We start from the raw sequence: 19,461 nt of genomic DNA on the forward strand, positions 1-19,461 counted from the left end.
AGTCTTAATGCACCCCTCCCACCCACTATGCCCACCCACTCTTCCCCAATGCAGAGACAATACTGGAGAAGGGAAAATTACAAAAAGTAAATCAATTAAAAAGAGAGGGGGAGGGGAAAGAGAAGAAAGGACCGGTTTACACGACGCATGTACAATGCATAGGCCTATGCGTTCACCATTAGCCTATATAGTTCAAATATCGCTCATCTCATCTCTGGGACTACCGTCAGGGTTTTTACATGGTCAACAAAGGGCTCCATGTTTGCTATGTCTATGACTATGTATGAGACTATGTATGAGCCTTAAAGGCTCATACATAGTCTGGATTTTCGGTGGTGGGGTGACCACCGGTGGTGAGCTGACCACCGGAGCTGAAATAACATTGAGCGGTGGTGAGTAAAAACAGAGAGAAGGGCTGGAGCGGTGGTGGTGGTTTGCTCTTCACCGCGGCTCGTGACGTCATGTTGTAGTTCGGTGGTCACCTAACCACCGAAAATCCAGACTATGTATGAGCCTTTAGTCCCTGGGGGAATGCCAAACACCCAACCCGTTAACGGCCTTGTTTGGCAATGCAGACTTTTGGACAGCTATATTTAAATCCTATTCTGACATACTGGGTGGGTGGGATAGGTACACCCAGTATGTCAGAATAGGATTTAAATATAGCTGTCCAAAAGTCCACCAAAGGACCACTTTTCTACTTATCTTCATAATAATTGGTCCTCATGTTCACGATAAAGAATATATACATTTTCTTTTTGTAAAACATATTTAGATTTTTATTATCGTGAGAACGATAATAAAACTGTGATAGAACTTATCACATTGCAACTTTTCAGGAATAGAAAGCCTGCCGTTTCTATCAGCTTGCATTCCCCCTCGATGATGGCACTGGTGGACGGGTTTCTGAACTGACCATAGCCCTCCTGAGACAACAATTGTACAGAATTTCACAAGTTCAAAATGTATAACATTTATGATAGTCAATATTCAAGCTAATAATCCACTGTAGTAATTTGAGTTTGTATATAATACTGAAGAAAGTGAAAATGCTTCAATTGTACATACAGTAAGTACTGCACTTGAGTACATTGCTCAAGTGCATTGCTACTTGGTTACTTTCCACCACTGCTGACTGTTGACTGTCTTGTAATCAAGACATCAACAGCTGCCAGCCTGCCACAGTTCAATATATAGATTTTTTAAACTGTGACTAGAATAATGTAGAAACATGAATATAATGTAGGCCTACTGCTGTACAAACCAACGTTACCTGAGATCAAAATGTATTTGATGATCAAATCAAATCATACTTTATTTGTATAGCACATTTACAACAGCCAAGGCTGACCAAAGTGCTGAACATGGTCAAAACAAAACAACAGAGCATTGCAATATAAAACAGAGGCAAAAGAGACAATAAAATATAAAACGGAGCATACAATACACAGAGCAGGAAATCAGAATACAGGTAAATCAGGTGCAGTTAAAGGCGAGGGAGAACAGATGAGTTTTGAGGAGGGATTTAAAAGCCCCAATTGACGTTACATGATAACTTACATGATCGTACCGTTAGTCTTGTGTGGTTGCAGTATATGGACCTTACATGGAGAATTGTGGCCGTATGTGAAAGTGAAAGTGTTTTTTCCCCCCCCAGTTGATAAAACGGATTGTGTGTGTGTGTATATGTATATGTATATCTCTGACTCACTATGTTCATCTGTCTGTACAGCTACATATTTGATACACTGCTGGACGGATTGGCGTGAAACTCTGCATGTTTTCCCCACTATTTCAAAGCAAAAGCACACTTATTATTACTAATTATTACTAGTAACATATATACTCTCATATATTTTGTCCAAAACTCACAGAAATTGGTACCCATTATCCCTACTGTAGTGATGGATAAAGGGAGAAATGTTTAGATTTGTGCAGATTTATATAATTCTGCTAAATCGGGACATGGAGCAAAGATGGTGATTGCATCACAAACTCTGCTTGTTTGTGACTGTCTGCTTGACTGCATGTTATGGAAACGTCTTACTGTAAAAGTTGTCTGAGCTACTGCTGAGGCAACCCAACATGTAGAAATTAAGTTTACTGTGCTTTTGCCTATATTTGACCTTTTGTCTTCCAGAGATCCACTCACTCACCTACATCTACACAGCTTTCTCCAAGCCTATCGAGCTCCCAGGGATCCATGTGTTCACAGCCATGGGCCTGCTGGATGACAGAATGATTGACTACTATGACAGCTCGATTAAGAAAAAGATCCCCATGCAGCCGTGGATGAAGGAGAAGCTGGACAAGGACTACTGGGATAAAGGCACGCAGTCACGCCAAAGCAAGGAGCAGTGGTTCAAAGTCAACCTGGAGATCCTCAGGGCTCGAATGAGACACAGCAATGACACCGGTTAGACATCCAAGTTGTTGTTACACTGTACAGTTTAGTTATTATAAGGGTTATAATTGAGATTGACTGAGTGTGGTAATCACTGCTAACGCCACTTACTGCATTAACCCTGGGAAAGTCATGCAGACAATTTAAACTTTATGTGACGACCACCCAGACTGTTTGCTCTGGTATGATGACTCATATCTTTTACATCCTTCCTCTGTCTTTTTTTCCCCTTTTTCGACAGATTTACACATTCTTCAGTGGAGGCATGGCTGTAAGGCTGAAAGCCAAGACGACAAATCATTAAAGTTCATCAGCGCCAAAGATGAATACAGCTATGACGGTAACGACTACCTGTCCTTTGATGATGTGCATAAGCGCTGGATCGCCCCTGTTGCCTTGGCACGTCCCACCAAGGAGAAGTGGGATAAAGTCAAGATGCTGAACGACTACACCCAAGGCTACCTGGAGAGAGAGTGTGTCAACTGGTTAACTAAATTTGTTGGTTACGAGGAAGAGGATATCAGTTTTCAGAACAGTGAGTATTAGTTTACATTATTAACACCTTTCATACAGTACATTGTGTGTACATGCAGCTCAAGGCGCTTTAAATACAAAGTAGTATCACACAAATTAACCTTTGACACATATGAATGATGATGAATGAATGACAAAATGAAATTAAACTGAATGAAGAATTCCCTACAATGTAATGCGTCTTCTCAAAGTTGTCCTCATGGCTTTACAGAGGAACCAGAGCTCTCTGTGTATGAAGTGAAGAGCAAGAATCCGAACTCCATCTATTTACACTGCCTGGCAACCGGCTTCTACCCCAAACACGTTCTCCTGCAAATCAAGAGAAATGGGAGGTTGGTGGATCAACTGGACGGCATGCTATCCACAGGTATTCGACCCAACGGCGACGGCACTTACCAGATCTTGAATCGAGTGGAGATTTTAAGAAGTGACCCTGCCAACTACAGCTGTGAGGTGATACACCCTGCGACCGACATGCACAGGATCATGTATTGGGGTAAGAGTGTGGTTTGCATTTTGCTAATTAAATTACATTTAATTGTAGTATTGACAAATGTTATCAGTATATCGTGTCATCTAACTACAGTACATTATTCTTTCTGGATTTTAGACCACTCAAAACGTGGCACATCTGACAACACTGGACCAATCATCGGAGCTATTGTGTGTTTGCTGCTGGTTGGACTGGCTGTGGTTGGACTGGCTGTGATCTTCAAAAGTAAAGTTTATGTTCATTTTAGAACAACTTTCTCTTTTTCTCTTGTGTTTGGGGAAAGTTGGATTTTCTGTGGGGCATTTTGCTACATGATCGGTCATTTAGCTTGCAAGGGGGACAGTCACTTTAATAATTATAAATTGCAAGCTAAGTCCCCTGTCAGGCTGGAATGCAGAATATAGAAATATTTAATTTACCCCTCGAGTGCCTATTTCTTATATCCTGGGAAGGTTATGTGGAACTGGAAACAAAACAGCCTAAGATTATTTTATTTGCTCGCTCTCCCCCCTCTCTCTTTTACTTTTCAGGAAGGAAAGAAATGATGAAACCGCTGAAAGGTTAGTGTTGCTTCACAAAAAGATGATGCCTTCACAATTTGAATGAAATAATATATGATGTCTGCGCTTAAAAAGCCAATATTAAAATTCTATTAAATCTATATATCTGAAGCTTTATAGCAATGTAACACAGAAAGTAATACTAACCAATAGAATTAAAAATACTTTAAACTGGTAATAGCTGGTATATCAAACATATCACTGTTGCACCATGAGTACAAACATCTTATCATTTTATTAGGATTCATAATGTGTGGGAAACCAGTCTGTCATTTTTAGGAACTCATTTTCCCAACGTTCTATTATGAGTGCTTTTAGGATCGAAATCTGAATTGTTTTATTCAGAATAAAAGAGACTTAATTGGTTTCATACATAGGTTTTCATACATTAAAACCTAGAGATGTGCATCCATCCAGTTAGTTTTGTTTAAGGCAAATAAATAAGTGTTCAGTGTTTGAATTTGTCCTCTTGGCTGGGTCTTCAGGAAATTGCAGTCTGGAAGATCTGAAGATGTCAAGTGACGAGATGGAGACAAAGAGTCTGAACGGTATGATAATATTTGCCCTTCTCTACCTTTTCAAAACGGGGAAAAAACATATAAATTAATAAAGTGTAAAAATGGCCAATATGTTTTTTTCCCACCTTATTACTGTGTGAGAGTGCAATCATCCAATCCATTAAGCAACTCAAAGCAAGGGTTGAATACTAAGCACTTGCTTTTGGAGGCGCTACCCACACGTTTAGCTGTGTTGCGCATTCCACGAACGCCTGTTCTCAACTTTCAGGCCACAATGTTGCCTATGCCTAATGATCCTGAAACCTCGTTGCCACCAACAGAACTATTTACTTGATAATACCTTGATAGTTGATACTATTGTAGTTCAAAAAATAATGATTTGCAATGCTAATTTTAAATTAATAAATATGACAGTTTCACATTTTCTATAGATGTAAATGATGTAAAGCCATGTTCATCCCAAAAAGAAAAAAATATGGTTTGGCATTTGTGTGACCTAATAAAATGCCGTCTACATTTCCAGAGAGCAAGAGTGAAACTTCTAGCAATTCCAACGAGTCAGGTAAGACTCTAAACCAAAACCGTACGACAATATGCTTTTAGGATCGAAATCTGAATTGTTTTATTCAGAATAAAAGAGACTTAATTGGTTTCATACATAGGTTTTCATACATTAAAACCTAGAGATGTGCATCCATCCAGTTAGTTTTGTTTAAGGCAAATAAATAAGTGTTCAGTGTTTGAATTTGTGCTCTTGGCTGGGTCTTCAGGAAATTGCAGTCTGGAAGATCTGAAGATGTCAAGTGACGAGATGAAGGAGACAAAGAGTCTGAACGGTATGATAATATTTGCCCTTCTCTACCTTTTCAAAACGGGGAAAAAACATATAAATTAAGTGTAGTGTAAAGTGTAAAAATGGCCAATATGTTTTTTTCCCACCTTATTACTGTGTGAGAGTGCAATCATCCAATCCATTAAGCAACTCAAAGCAAGGGTTGAATACTAAGCACTTGCTTTTGGAGGCGCTACCCACACGTTTAGCTGTGTTGCTCATTCCACGAACGCCTGTTCTTTACAATCCGTACCTTGTTGTAAAGGTGACTAATCAACAATCAAAATGATATAAAATACAATACCAATTGGTATTATTCAAGTGGAGAAATAATGGACCAAAGTTAAGTTTCCAAACTTTTGTTGCTGAGTCTTTATGGGATTTGCAGGCTGTGACATCACAGTCAGCAGGACTTGTTTGAGCCAGAAACCCCAGACCGCAGAAAATCTACTGAATGTTAAATGTTCAGGTTGTTTGGGTGCAATTGAGTTCAGAAAACCTAAAAAGAATTAAGAAAAATTACAAAACAATTTTATGTCACAATCCCTTAAGCACTGCAAAACAGTATATGGTTTAACTCTTCATTTTCTTTGCAGGTGGCTGCAAAGACTCTGGTAATTACTCTCTATATCCCTGCATTCTAATTTCTTACTTCACTATAATATGACATTATTTAAGTCCAGCAGTGCCACAGAATACTTTGATTATCAATCAGGAAGATGTCAAATGTTACATGACAAATGTTACAATGTAACATTGTATTTGATTATTGAAAGGTGCATTTTGTGGCACACTTCAGGTCACAATATTCAATATGTACAGTATATTGAGATTCTGTGTGAATCTAACGGTGTATATCAAGCTTTTACTTTTAAATGGATTTATCTGTTGAAGAATTTCAAAGGCTACCAAAAATAATATTTACCTCAAAGAGAAACCAAATGTGCTATCTAAATGCTGCTTTTCCTTCACTCTTCCAGGCCATGGCTCCGAGTCCACTAGCCTTCGCTCCAGTTTTGCGGACTCCAGCTCCATGGACTCCCTTTCCGGGGACTCCACTCACTCCAGCCACAAATCCACTAGCCACTTGGAGTGTGTCGCGGTGGGCACCAGCCCCGAATCCACTAGGCTCTTGTAGTGTGTGAGTACTGCAGAGCTGTAGTCAGTAAAAACGAGGGGGTGTCATTACTGTGTGTATGTGTATATATATATACAGTATATATATATATATATATATATATATATATACTTTTATTCTGTGGTGGAGGGCCTTTCCGGGGACTCCAGCCCCGAATCCACTAGCCTCTTGGAGTGTGCCTGATATTGTACTGCAGAGCTGTAGTCGGTACAAACGAGGGGGTGTCAAAAAAAGGTGATGACATAAACCTATTTGAAAAATAGCTAAAATAATGTTGAGTCGGTAGATTCATTATTTTATTCTATTGACTACATTCTAAGCGAAAATGCCAGAATGATCATCCTATGAAGTCTAATAGCTAGCGATCTGAATAAGATCGCTAGCTATTAGACAAAAAAAATAAGAATAAAGAAACCTTGAAGACCTTGATCTCTTAGTTCACCACCTTAGGGAAGGACAAACGCATTAGCCTCCGAGGGCTTATTTTAGTAATAAGCAATGGAAGCCCATTTCCACCACTAAGTAAAAATAATATTTCCCCCCTCCTTTACAATTATGTACCGTATTTGACTTTATTTCGATTTCTTTTTTCCTTTTTATGAATATCAGATTTCCTATTTCTATTTGTGCCGGGAAAACAAGTTATAAAGTCAGAATAACTATATATATATAGTTATTCTGACTTCATAATTTGTTTAATTATAAATTACTGTATGTATGTGTGTATATACTTTTATTCTGTGGTGGAGGCACATATACATACTATGCTTGGCAGTATATTGAGTCCAATAGTCGGTTGTTTTATTTGTCATTTTATTTTGCAAATGTATTGGTCTGCCTCCTCGAGAATTCAACTCCTTAAATATAGGAATTGAAGTGAATTGCTTTTCTCACGTAAATATATCGGCAATCGCCAATTGTCGGTTTGACTGTGGCCGTTTTTTGATTGATTGAATACTTTATTAACAGTTTGAAATTTACGTAATCCTGGTCTCTAAACTACCTCCCCCTGGCTAGCCGGGGCACCTGATGGAGGGGAAAGGCACTGGTCGGAATAACGTGTTCCTTAACTTCCTTCCACACGCTACATCCGGCCGGGGAAACACTCCCCTGTCAGGTGAAAAGAAGCAGCTTGGACTCCTCATGCATAGAAGGAAGCATGAGGTCAGTCCGCTGCCCCCCCAGGTTGGCAGAGGAAGTGTAGCGCCCAGGATTACATTAGATAATTGATACTGGGTGAAAAAATGGGTTACAAAATTGTGGGATGAAAAAGTACAGTAAATGTGTGATATACAGAATAATCTATAAAACCTTTAATGGAAAACGTCATATATATAGGGGGTCGAGAGGGTGTTTTCCACAATATTTTTTCTTTTTTTTTATGATACTCTATACATTGGTGACATGCTCTGTCAACATCAGTTAGATCTTGCTGATCTTGCTGAAATAATACATTAAATACATTAAAATGAATTGTTCACCGCACGGCATGGCTGCTGCGAACAAATTGGTGAACGTAATCTTTACAAACTTCAAAACTAATATATTTCCTTTCTGAATTGAGTAGATATTTCACAGAACATGAATACAATGCTCCACACAACGCTCCACAACAGCCAAACATTATTTTGACAGAAAACCTAAACTTGAAATTTTAAACATCAGCTTCATCTGACTTATTCTGAGAGTGCAGGTCCTAATTCAATATTGTTTTGTTAAATTAGATGCTTACTGTTACATACCAATGTTACATGAATGCCTTATTTACCGGTATGCTATTGTCATGAAATGTTATTTACAACTTGTGTTTTTCATTGTAAATTACCCCACATTGGAGATTCAGGTAACATATGAGATACAGTATGATCTTCTTACACTGGACCTATGACAGATTTTACTGATCAGAGAGAGAGAGAGATTTGAGAACCAATGGCTTATAAACAATTTCAGATTTGTAGAACACACCTTAAATTTCTTTTTAGTTGTACGCAGGCAAAAGAAACATTGTACACAAGTTGAATGTAATTTTTGCTTTACATTTACTTCCAATAAAGTGCATTTACAACATCTTCAAGCTGCAAGTGTGGCTTTCTTGTCTGACTGTGGCTCTGCTCTCATAATGCTGGTAAAAACAGTTTGTCCACTAAGGTGCAATCACCCAGGCCTACTTATGCTCTCTCAATCAATTAGGCCTGGGGATGCGTTTTTTATTTTTAAACAACAGTTTTTCTATGAAAAATGCAAATTTTTGATATTTAACAGTAGCCTAACCCAAGTATTGTTTCTAAAAATAAATAGGCCTGTGACATGACAACTTTTAACAGAATGTAGAAGCAGAACTGTTTCACCTGGCCTTTATATGAACGTTATGTCTCCTACAAAGGCGGCACCCATATTCACAGGACTTTGGACTCAAGGCAAACGGGTAGACAATATAAAGTACAGTATACTCCCATAACAGGTCAATTCAACTGCCGGAATAAGTCTTCACTGAAACCTTCCAAGCAATGTCCTGAGACTATTGGATAGTAACAATATGTATTCCATATTAACATTCCTGATTGTTGGGACATTGTGGACAGTGAACTGTGGTGAGTATTGTATTTTTATATCAACTCATTCTAATCAGGACTAATATTCTACAACCATTGGTCAGTTTATTCAATGTGAAGAAACACTTTGTTTTCTTCTTTTTTTAAACTTGTGTTACTTACACCGTATAGCCTACTGGTGGTGACTGATCCAACATTTGAACAAGACAGAACAAGCGTTTATCATGCAGTTATTCATATTGTATTTTTACAGCTGAAAGTGAAAGTAAATGTCAATTCAGGACAACCATAAACACATTTCAAAACAATTCTGTAGAATTGTATTAGATTATTATTATTATTAATAATTTAATAACAAATTTTTTTTGTGTGTGTAATTGAAATACAATTTGGTATCATTTAGGAAATAATATCTATTACATAATGCTAGTAAAACAGGCAGGACATACTAGGAAGAAAGGGGGCTGGAGTTTTTATGTCATCCAAATAAAAGAACACCCATCTTTTCATTTGAAAGTTTTTCCTCAAAGCAAAAATGCCTGATATACAGCCTACATCACCTGGAGTCTGGAAACATACCTCTCCAACCACACTGTACTGCACAAAGATCAGCAAGATGGACACCCGGATTGGTGATCATAAAACCATAAATTGCATTTCAATATGACCAGCTTTATTTCAGGAAGCGGGGTAAACAATGTCATAATCCCAGGCAACACAAGTTTCAACTTGTGCCATGGTGATTATAATATCTCAATTGCTGACATTAAGAGAGGCCATATTTTGGTGGATATCTAATTTTGAAATTATTGTTAATTTCCTGTGATTGTCGCTGAGAAGTATTTTACCAGTGTGACCCTCCAAAAATCAAACCGAGGACACTGGTAATCCCAAAGTTGCTACCATCACATGGAAAAAGGAGGTTACAGATGGAGAAGATATACCAGTGGTTCTCAATCCCCCCCCCAATAATCATATTTGATCTAGGGATCCCCACCCTGACAAGCACTTATAGAATTGTAGGAGTTGAGGCATTACATTATGTTGACTCGGTTCCAAAGATAAATATTTTGAAAATCACAATACATAAATAAATACAATTAAAATAATATTATGTATATGGTTGACTGTACGCCATTTTCTTTTCAGATGTTTTCCATGAGCTTTCTATCATCTTATTATAGTATGCAGTGTCACTGAGCAGTATGGGTGGGAGGGTTAAGGGATTTCTTTATCTTTTTTGTCTTTATTTTTTTTGTTTCATAAAAAAAGTATTTCATATCATAATGTTTGTAATAATTTATAATCTGTTCAATAAAAACATATTTGACCAAAAAAAGAATATTATGTGACCCCCAGGGGTCTCGACCCACAGGTAAAAAACAACAGACTGAAGCATGGCATAAATAATAACACCCCACCAGCACCAACGCTGTTGTCCCACGCACAGTGGAATACCAAAAATATAGACCACTGGCACTCTCATAGGCTACATTATATTATATGTATCTCTATGTCTGTTACCTTATCTAGTGTTTTTCTTCTTTTTACTTCCAGAGCAACACTCACTCACCTACATCTACACAGCTTTCTCCAAGCCTATCGACCTCCCAGGGATCCATGTGTTCACAGCCATGGGCCTGCTGGATGACAGAATGATTGACTACTATGACAGCTCGCTTAAGAAAAAGATCCCCATGCAGCCGTGGATGAAGGAGAAGCTGGGCAAGGACTACTGGGAGAAAGGCACGCAGTCACGCCAGAGCAAGGAGCAATGGTTCAAAGTCAACCTGGGGATCCTCAGGGATCGAATGAGACACAGCAATGACACCGGTTAGACATCCAAGCATTTCCTATACCGTTCAGTTAAGTTATATATGTTTTAAAGTTAACTCAGTGTTAATCACTCTTATTCTTAAAGTCACGTATTGTGCTATAACAGGCCAATGTGAAAAGGGTGGGATTTATTCCTCAGCCTAGTAGGAAAGTGTGTGAACAATTTCACGTAAATTGCGCGCTGCATTCATGATTTGAGGCTTTTTGTTCTAAACGGGCCAATCCTGCAAACTTTGCAGCCAATGTTAACCAATTAGGATGGAATATGAAATATCGGACAGATCCGTCTTGAGCACACGACTATACTGTGTAACAATTTTCGGGATTTTTGGACAGAATCTGGAGAAGTTATATAAAAAAATGTGTTTTACAAACGTCGACCTCCTGGTGGCGCTATAATAGGCACATGTAAAAAGGTTTTTCCTTGCCCTAACCCTAGTTTCATGCAGATCGGCAGAGGTTCGTCGTTGGCATCCAGGGAGTGTGTGTGCAACGTTTGGCATTGACCAGGCCAATGGTGCCGGAGATTAGCTGGTAACGGACGGACGGAGTGCAAAACATACTCTCCCCTGACTCCCCATGCCTTCGCCTTTCGGCCTTGTGGAGACAATAATATAGTGTCAAGCTAATTTTAAGTCATTGGCCTAATTGGGCAAAATGGAACTTCAGGCCTTAGTTGTGCGCATGAATGTACGACCTTTCTTTTCCTATCTAGATGAAGATTGCCTAGCCAGCTAATAAGGGAAAATTTGCTAAATGTGCGGCAAATCTGCAAAAAAAAAGCTTACCACTAGCTTTCTTCACAGTCTGTGAACCAATCTGTCAACCAATATAAGGCAAAAAATTCCAAATTTCATTATACTTTAATTAGCATGTTCATGATTCTGAATCCATTGCCAGATTTAGTTTTGCACAAAAAACACTCATCAGAAATGTGAAGAGGTCAGCACATTTGGGCAAACTGTGGCTATGGCCGAATTTAGCCCAAGGAGTATTTTCGTGCAAAACTAATGCTTGGAATGGATTCAGCATCATGAAAACCCCCTAGTTTGACATGATTTTTTAAAAATGTTGCCCATATTGGTTGCGTTAATGGTACCCCAACCTTCAGCAAGCTGTCACAAAGTTTATAGTAGACACCTTTATGGACACATTTGTGAAGAAAGCTAGTGGTAAGCATTTCTTTCGCAGATTTGCCACACATTTCGCAAATTTTCTCTAACTAAGCATTCTTTTTAGGATTACATAGGCTATACAAGAAAGTTGTGATAAAATTCTATGCCATTTGGCTGTTTTGGTATAGGCCCAACCTTGCCATTAATTAACCATTTGAAATTGAACATTAGCACACACAAATATAGAACTAATGAAACAAATTGTAAACGTAGTCTACGCAATATTCTACAATAAAAAGATAACCTAAACAGTAGGATCTTGCACTGCTGCTAATCCTTTAAACTATGTAACGTGCACAATTTAAATAACAAAACAAACAGACCAGTACTCCTGGCCTGGGAGGGCAAAAACAAACTCAGTCTGCCATGATATTTTGTCCATGTAGCCTATTGTAGGCTATTGTAGGTTATTGTAGGCCTATACATTTCGGGTCTGTTGTAGCTATTTATTCGTATGAGCAACATAGGCATGGTTCTTTACCATAGCAAATTCCAAATTCTAAAGTACCAGAACATACTTTTTTTCCATGTACCCTGTGCATCCAAGTTCTAAGTGGGCTCAGGGGCAATACCACATGGTGATATGTTGCCTACATGCTATTGACTAAGGCCTACTGATGATTGGTCCTATAAGAACCCTGAAGTCACATGCGTGGACAAACTCCATGGTAGCTCGCTATGCTGCAACCAACACCGTATATTAGTGCTGTCTGGTAAAATCAGAAGGTCAGCAGGTCACCGGTTTGCCTCACAGCCCCGGTATATAGCCTATCAAAGTGTCCCTGAGCAAAATACGTGACCCCTAAATACCCCCCAAATCCAAGCGCTCATCATCATATATAACCATCCTCCCACAGGATTAAGGTAAGGTCTCCCTAATATTGTTACGGCCACCCTGTGTTTGTATCTTCTCTTTGTGAGCATGTCTCCCATTTTGCTCGTGAGATTAGACTGCATTTTGTTTGTCTGTTTGCTGTGGTTCGAGTGAGTCTGAGTGTAACTAACCAAATAGACCCTTATAGCGTAGCCTCCTTCCACCGTCTTTCTGTTGCACTTGTAAATATAGCACGTAGCACTGCAGTTAGGGTGAATTGCTTCACTATTGCATTTATTTATTTCATCCTAACTCTCTTGTTGTGTTGCGTTCTTTTAGTCCCATAGAAAATGTCATTAAACTATAAACTAGATTTTGTTTTGTGTCATGACCTTCCTTCCAGACTGTTTCCTCTGTTATGATGCCTCATAAGTTGTTGTGCCTTCCCCTGTCATTGTATTTTTAACATTTTCACCAGGTTTACACATTCTTCAGTGGAGGCATGGCTGCACAGCCGAGAAGCGAGCTGGAGATGACAAATCATTAAAGTTCATCAGCGGCAAGGATGAATACAGCTATGACGGTGACGACTTCCTGGCCTTTGATGATGTGCATAAGCGCTGGAACGCCCCCAATGCCCTTGCACTTCCCACCAAGCGGAAGTGGGACGAAGTCAAGATGCTGAACGACTACACCCAAGGCTACCTGGAGAGGGAGTGTGTCAACTGGTTAAGTACATTTGTTGACTATGGTCAAGCGCAACTCGAGAAAACCAGTGAGTATTATTTTACACAACATTATTAACAACTTTCATACATTGTGTGTACATGCAGCTAAATATGTGCTACGTAGCACTAAGGACGGATACACCAAAAGACTAAAATATCAAATAATAATAAACTTTATTAGTGTAACAGTTTTCAAAAGAATGTTAAAATGTGCTCTGACTAGATGACAGTGGAATAGGAACACTGATTTTGTTGGAGCATCCCTAATGTTTTATTGGATAATCAATAAATATAGATTTTTCTGTAAAGAGATTCAGCATAATGCTAAATGATGCTACAATATTTCGCTGTTGTTGCTTATAGCTTCAGCAGAGTTTGATTTGAAATTTAAGTTAAATGAACCTGAGTGAAAATAAAAAGATTCTCTACAATGCCATAGGCCTATGCATCTACTCAAAACTCAAATTTGTCCTCATGGCGTCTCAGTACCACCAGAGCTCCATGTGTATGCCAAGAAGAGCAAGAATCCGACCTACATCATTTTACACTGCCTGGCAACAGGCTTCCTCCCCAAAGAAGTTACCCTGAACATCAAGAGAGATGGGAAGGTGGTGGATCCTCTGGACGGCATGATCACCACAGGTGTTCGACCCAACGGCGACGGCACTTACCAGATCATGAATCAAGTGGAGATTTTAAGAAGTGACTCTGCCAACTACAGCTGTGAGGTGATACACCCTGCGTCCAACATGCACAGGATCAAGTTTTGGGGTAAGATGCTTGTTTTCATTTTGCCGTTGAATCATTTTCACATGTCAAGGGAGTGTTTCATGAGTATGTACAAAAAACAGAGGCATTTTAGATGTTAAAATGGAGACTCGCAACTTCTCGCAAGTTTTTGTTTATTTTATTTAATCTATTCTAAAACGAGCATTGCCCGTCCGTCACCCACCCATGCCTCCATATATGGTCACGCCTTGTGACATCATGTCTCCATATATGGTGATGCCTTGTGACATCATGAAGTATATCATGAAAACCCTTAGATCTCCATATGTGCTTTGTGACACGCCACGCCTCCATTATGAAGATCACGATACTGACCTCATCTAACCCTGGATAACCATACATGGAGAAGACTGGATCATCACATACTGTATACTGCATATATGGAGCCAGCCAGAAACTCTACATCTGACCTCAAACCTCAAACCCTTAGATCTCCATATATGGAGCTGACACATTCCATATGTTGATCCACCTCCACCCGTCCTTCCTGTTCTGACATTCCATATGTTGATCTGACCTCATCAAACCCTGTACACTCCAGGCACGCTCCAATATGGCCAGTACAGTTAAATTAATTCCATATGTTGATCTGACCCCCCATGCCAAAGCGCCAGCGCATGCCCAGCAGTCTGCCATCATCCAGGCGGATGTGTGCACACAAGTGAGGTCGCTTCTCGCCCTCAGGGCATCTTACTGGTTATAGGGTGTGTTACTGAGCATGCATGCATGCATGTTCTGGAAAATGTTATCAATAAACCATGTAATGTAATTACACAATCCTGTCTTGGTTTTAGAGCACTCTGAGCTACCTGACAACTCTGGACCAATCATCGGAGCTATTGTTGGTGTTGTTGCTATTTTGCTGGGACTCTTAGTGGCTGCTGTGATCTACTGTGTGAAGAAAAGACAAGGTTGGGTTCATTTTAAAACAACTTTCTCTTTTTCTGCTTAGTAGCGGCTTCTCTTTAAAGTTATGACTATGAGTAACTAACACTAACAGTGTGCTTAAAAAGTCAAGACCTGAAGCTATACAGCAATGTAACACAGAAAGTAAAACTTCATAGAAATTCTCAAACAAAGAAACTGCATGTTATGGCTGTCATATCAAAGATATGTGTACAAAGGTCTCATTTTATTACACTGCAGTGCACAGTGTGATTATAGGTCACGTGGGAAACCAGTCTCTCTCTCTCTGTCATTATCAGGAACTGGTTTTTGTTAACTAAGTTAACTATTGTACAAGGAAGTAAATTAAATATCTCTCCAGGAATGCTCATGGTTCCACTTTGAAAAGCAAAAAACTAAACAAAAATACATTGCTGCTTCTCACTACGTTTTTCATAGAGAGCAAGACGCAAATACAGATGAAACAAGAGATAAAACCAAAAATGAAAAATTATAGACATTAGACACTAGAACTCCTCGCTGAAACAAGTTGCCTTGCTCAAGGACACTTTAGAATGGCAGCAATGATTGAAACAGAAACCTTTCTATATGAGACTTTCACTCAACTTTCTGCCTAATGATCCTAAAACAGCCTTGCCACACACAGATTATTTTACTAAATTGACGCTATTGTAGTTAAATAAATAATAATTTGCAATGCTAATGTAGCATCTTTGAAATTAATTAATATAACAGTTTCACATTATCTGTAGAGGTAAATGATGTAAAACCATGTTCATCCTAAAAACGACCTGACCTAATACAACATTGTTTATATTTCCAGAGAGAATGACTAAAACTTCTAGCAATTCCAAGGACTCAGGTAATACTCGATACCAAAATGCTATGACAATATGCTTTTAGGATCAAAATCAGAATTGTTTTATTCAGAACTAGATGGCACAGGTCTCCACCAGGCCAGGTCAGGTTATGGCCTCCTGGTGGTGGTTTTTGGACAGAATCTGGAGGAGTAATAGATTATTGCTATAGGTTTCATCTGCATCCATCCAGCTTTGTTTACAAAATAAAGAAAGAAAGGCAATTAAACAAGTCTGTTCAGTGTCTCAATTGGTCATCTTGGCAGGGTTGGCAGAGGAAGGCAGTCTTGGGGATGACGAGATGAAGAACCTGAATGGTATGATAATGTGTGCCTGTTTTTTAATAATAATAACAACAACAACATAACACTAACATAGTCAAGTTTCACATTTTCTAAAGAAAAATACTGTTTGGAATTTGTATGACATAATACAACATTGTCTACATTTACAGCAAGAAAGAGTGAAACTTCTAGAAATTCCAGCGACTCAGGTAAGACTAGTCTAAATTCAATCAACCAATCAACGGTTTGACAATATGTTTTTAGCATCAAAATCTGAATTATTTTATTTAGAATAAACTTTTTTTTGCTACAGGCTTTTATACAGTATGGAATTAGAATATCGACTTAAGGATTTCATCTGCATCCATTCAGTTTTGTTTACAAAAGAAATAAAGAAAGGCAAATCAACAAGTCTGTTCACAGTTCTTTCCCCTTTTTTCCAGGGTTGGCAGGGGAACGCGAATGGAAAGGTACTGTATGATCATGTTTGCCCTTCTCTACCTTTTCAAGTACAAACAAACATCCATAATTAAAAATAAAATGTAAGGTACAAAAAAATCACATAATTGATTCTTTGCCATTTTGAGAGTGAATGTTGAACTTATGGCCATATGTTGTTGTTGTTTTCTAAATATACTGTCACTGTACACAGATATTGCATTTTGTTAATGACTGTTACTTTTGATTGATTGTTTAAATACTTTATTAACAGTTTGCAATTAGTACAGTGGTACAGTTTTACAATGATTGTTAAAAGGATAACCCTAGGCCAGGGGCTTATTTAGATCCAGCTGAGTGCATTAAGCACTGCAAAACTCATTCATGGTTTAACTCTTCCTTTTCTTTGCAGATTCCAGTGAGTCCAGCAGGGACTCTGGTAATTACTTTCTATACCCTTGCATTTTTACTTCACTATAATATGATATTATTTAAAGGTAGAAGCTTGTGATGTATTATGATGCCAAGAAATACAATGTTTTTATTTCATGGTACTTTTGTGCTGCATACATACTGCTCTTTGTGAGGCTAGCAAAGTCTAGTGCAGTATTTCTCAAACTGGGTGCCATGACACCAGTCCAGCGGTATTTGATTAATTAAATGTTACAGTACAAAGTTATTTTCCATATAAGGAAGACAACTATATATTAACTCAAGTTGTCAATGCAGCGATAGTGCCAAGCTAAACAAAGCATCCAATATAGCCTACAAGTCCAAAGACATAAATATTTTAAGTAGTGATGGGAGATTAATAGGCAAACACATCGGTATCTGCCTATTTTGGCCTTAAAAGGATATATCTGTAATCGGTACCAGTGAAATAATATATCAGTTTTAGCAGATATTTTATTTTATAATTATTATGTTGGAAAAAAACAACAACTGAAAAAGCCTTTTGTTATGATGAAGACTGCAAATGATATCAATGTTTTCTGGGGAAGCTTTCAAAACAGTCAACAAGTTGGATTTTTTTTAAATAAGCCTTTTTTCTGAATGGCAAAAATGATTATATTTTCTTAATACAGAATGAGATCATATCGACATCGGTTATCTCGGTTATCTGCCATAATAGCAATTATTTATATCGGATATCGATATCGGCCAAAATGTCTCATCCCTAATTTTAAGAGATAGAAACCACAAAATGAAACAAAACTGTAACAAATAATTAGCCCAAAAAGAAACCAACCAACTATTAAATGCTGCTTTTCCTTCACTCTTCCAGCCCTCGGCTCTACCAGCTCCACCCCTGAATCCACCAGCCTCTTGGGGGGAAATGCTGAGTGACTGATAATACATAGCCTACTGCACCTGTGTAATTTCAGAATCAAAGTAGGGGATGTCGACAGAAATGATGACATGGGCTAAACCTAACCTTCTGATCCGGTCGGAAGCGGAAATAACTTTGTCACTGGTTTGTATAGTCATCAGGCCGGAACCACCAACCCGGAACCAGAATTACCCCAAATAATTCCTCACGATCAAGGGCATCATAATTTTAGGGCCTGCCCAATAAAACCCTTGATGCGGTGTAGGAATAGTTTTTTGATATATCCATCTTCTAATCCAATTTGTAGCAACTGGTGAGACTAAATTAGTAGATAGGTGATATGGACAAAATCATGCTCACTTGACTTCTTCCTAAAGTTCTTAAAATCTTTCATGTACACTTGTACAGTATACATAAAGTGACTTTCCCCAAGAACACCACATATTTTGTGCACTATACATTTTTCATTACCATGTCATTAAAAAATAAAAATAATTAACACCCTTTTTATATTGTTAATCGATACAGCATTAAGCTATGGCTTCAGCCTATACCTTTTGTCAATACAGGCAGACGTTTTTAATCCAAAGCGATTTACAGTAAGCATGAGGACGTAATACATCAAATGCATAGAAATAGTAATTTAGGATCATAGGTAAACCAATAACCTAATCATCTAAACTTTATCAGAAAATCACTCTGTACTCTGTATATCGAAACTATACATGCTAGGATGCCAGGTCTACAAATTAAGTTGCCATCTGTCTACATTTGCATTTGCAATTATTGGTCATAGGCTTATTGTTTGTTTGCTCTCATGTTTTTGTAATCAAATCAAATCAAATATTATTAGTATTGCAGTTGGAATATATTGATTTAGACCAACACAGATATTAAATTGTTTAATGATTTTATGATTTTCATGATGCAGTTTTATACAAATAAACTATGCTAATGGTTTGTTGTTGTCTTGATTAATTAGTAGGCTATATTGTAATGACTTTTGTCTGATTGCGCCTTGCGGCATGCTTAAAGAGAATGGCACATCGAGTGGCAAATCGAGTGTCAAAGCAAAATGCAAAGTGAGTTTAACATTGTTTAACGTTGTTTAATGCAATCAGATAGGACTTTTCTGTTTGAAACTTTGGATGTATGGGCTGTCAAGGCCAGAAAGTAGTTTTTTGCCACTTCCTGCATAACTTCCGGGTTTGGTGATGCACAAAGACTTTCAGGAAGCAGCAACTTCAGGCAGGAAACAACATCTGCATTGTAA

General features: G+C 38.3%; 1 protein-coding gene across 1 annotated transcript in view; it reads left to right on the forward strand.

Annotated features, from left to right (window-relative positions):
* Positions 1–19,461, forward strand: part of LOC308331619 (uncharacterized protein) — a gene marked incomplete at its 3' end in the record, with an annotated part of 29,811 nt that overhangs the window by 3,216 nt on the left and 7,134 nt on the right. The window contains exons 2-16 of the mRNA XM_080787105.1: positions 2,141–2,416; positions 2,646–2,939; positions 3,150–3,434; positions 3,549–3,656; positions 3,962–3,991; positions 4,477–4,539; positions 5,033–5,071; positions 5,280–5,345; positions 5,938–5,955; positions 6,322–6,475; positions 6,676–6,686; positions 10,589–10,864; positions 13,335–13,631; positions 14,071–14,355; positions 16,403–16,453. Of these exons, the coding sequence (XP_080643231.1) occupies positions 2,141–2,416; positions 2,646–2,939; positions 3,150–3,434; positions 3,549–3,656; positions 3,962–3,991; positions 4,477–4,539; positions 5,033–5,071; positions 5,280–5,345; positions 5,938–5,955; positions 6,322–6,475; positions 6,676–6,686; positions 10,589–10,864; positions 13,335–13,631; positions 14,071–14,355; positions 16,403–16,453 (2,253 nt within the window). The remainder of the gene's footprint in view (positions 1–2,140; positions 2,417–2,645; positions 2,940–3,149; positions 3,435–3,548; positions 3,657–3,961; positions 3,992–4,476; positions 4,540–5,032; positions 5,072–5,279; positions 5,346–5,937; positions 5,956–6,321; positions 6,476–6,675; positions 6,687–10,588; positions 10,865–13,334; positions 13,632–14,070; positions 14,356–16,402; positions 16,454–19,461) is intronic.

The sequence above is a fragment of the Protomyctophum bolini genome (genome assembly GCF_963924005.1).
Source record: "Protomyctophum bolini genome assembly, chromosome: 17".
Taxonomy (NCBI): Eukaryota; Metazoa; Chordata; class Actinopteri; order Myctophiformes; family Myctophidae; genus Protomyctophum; species Protomyctophum bolini.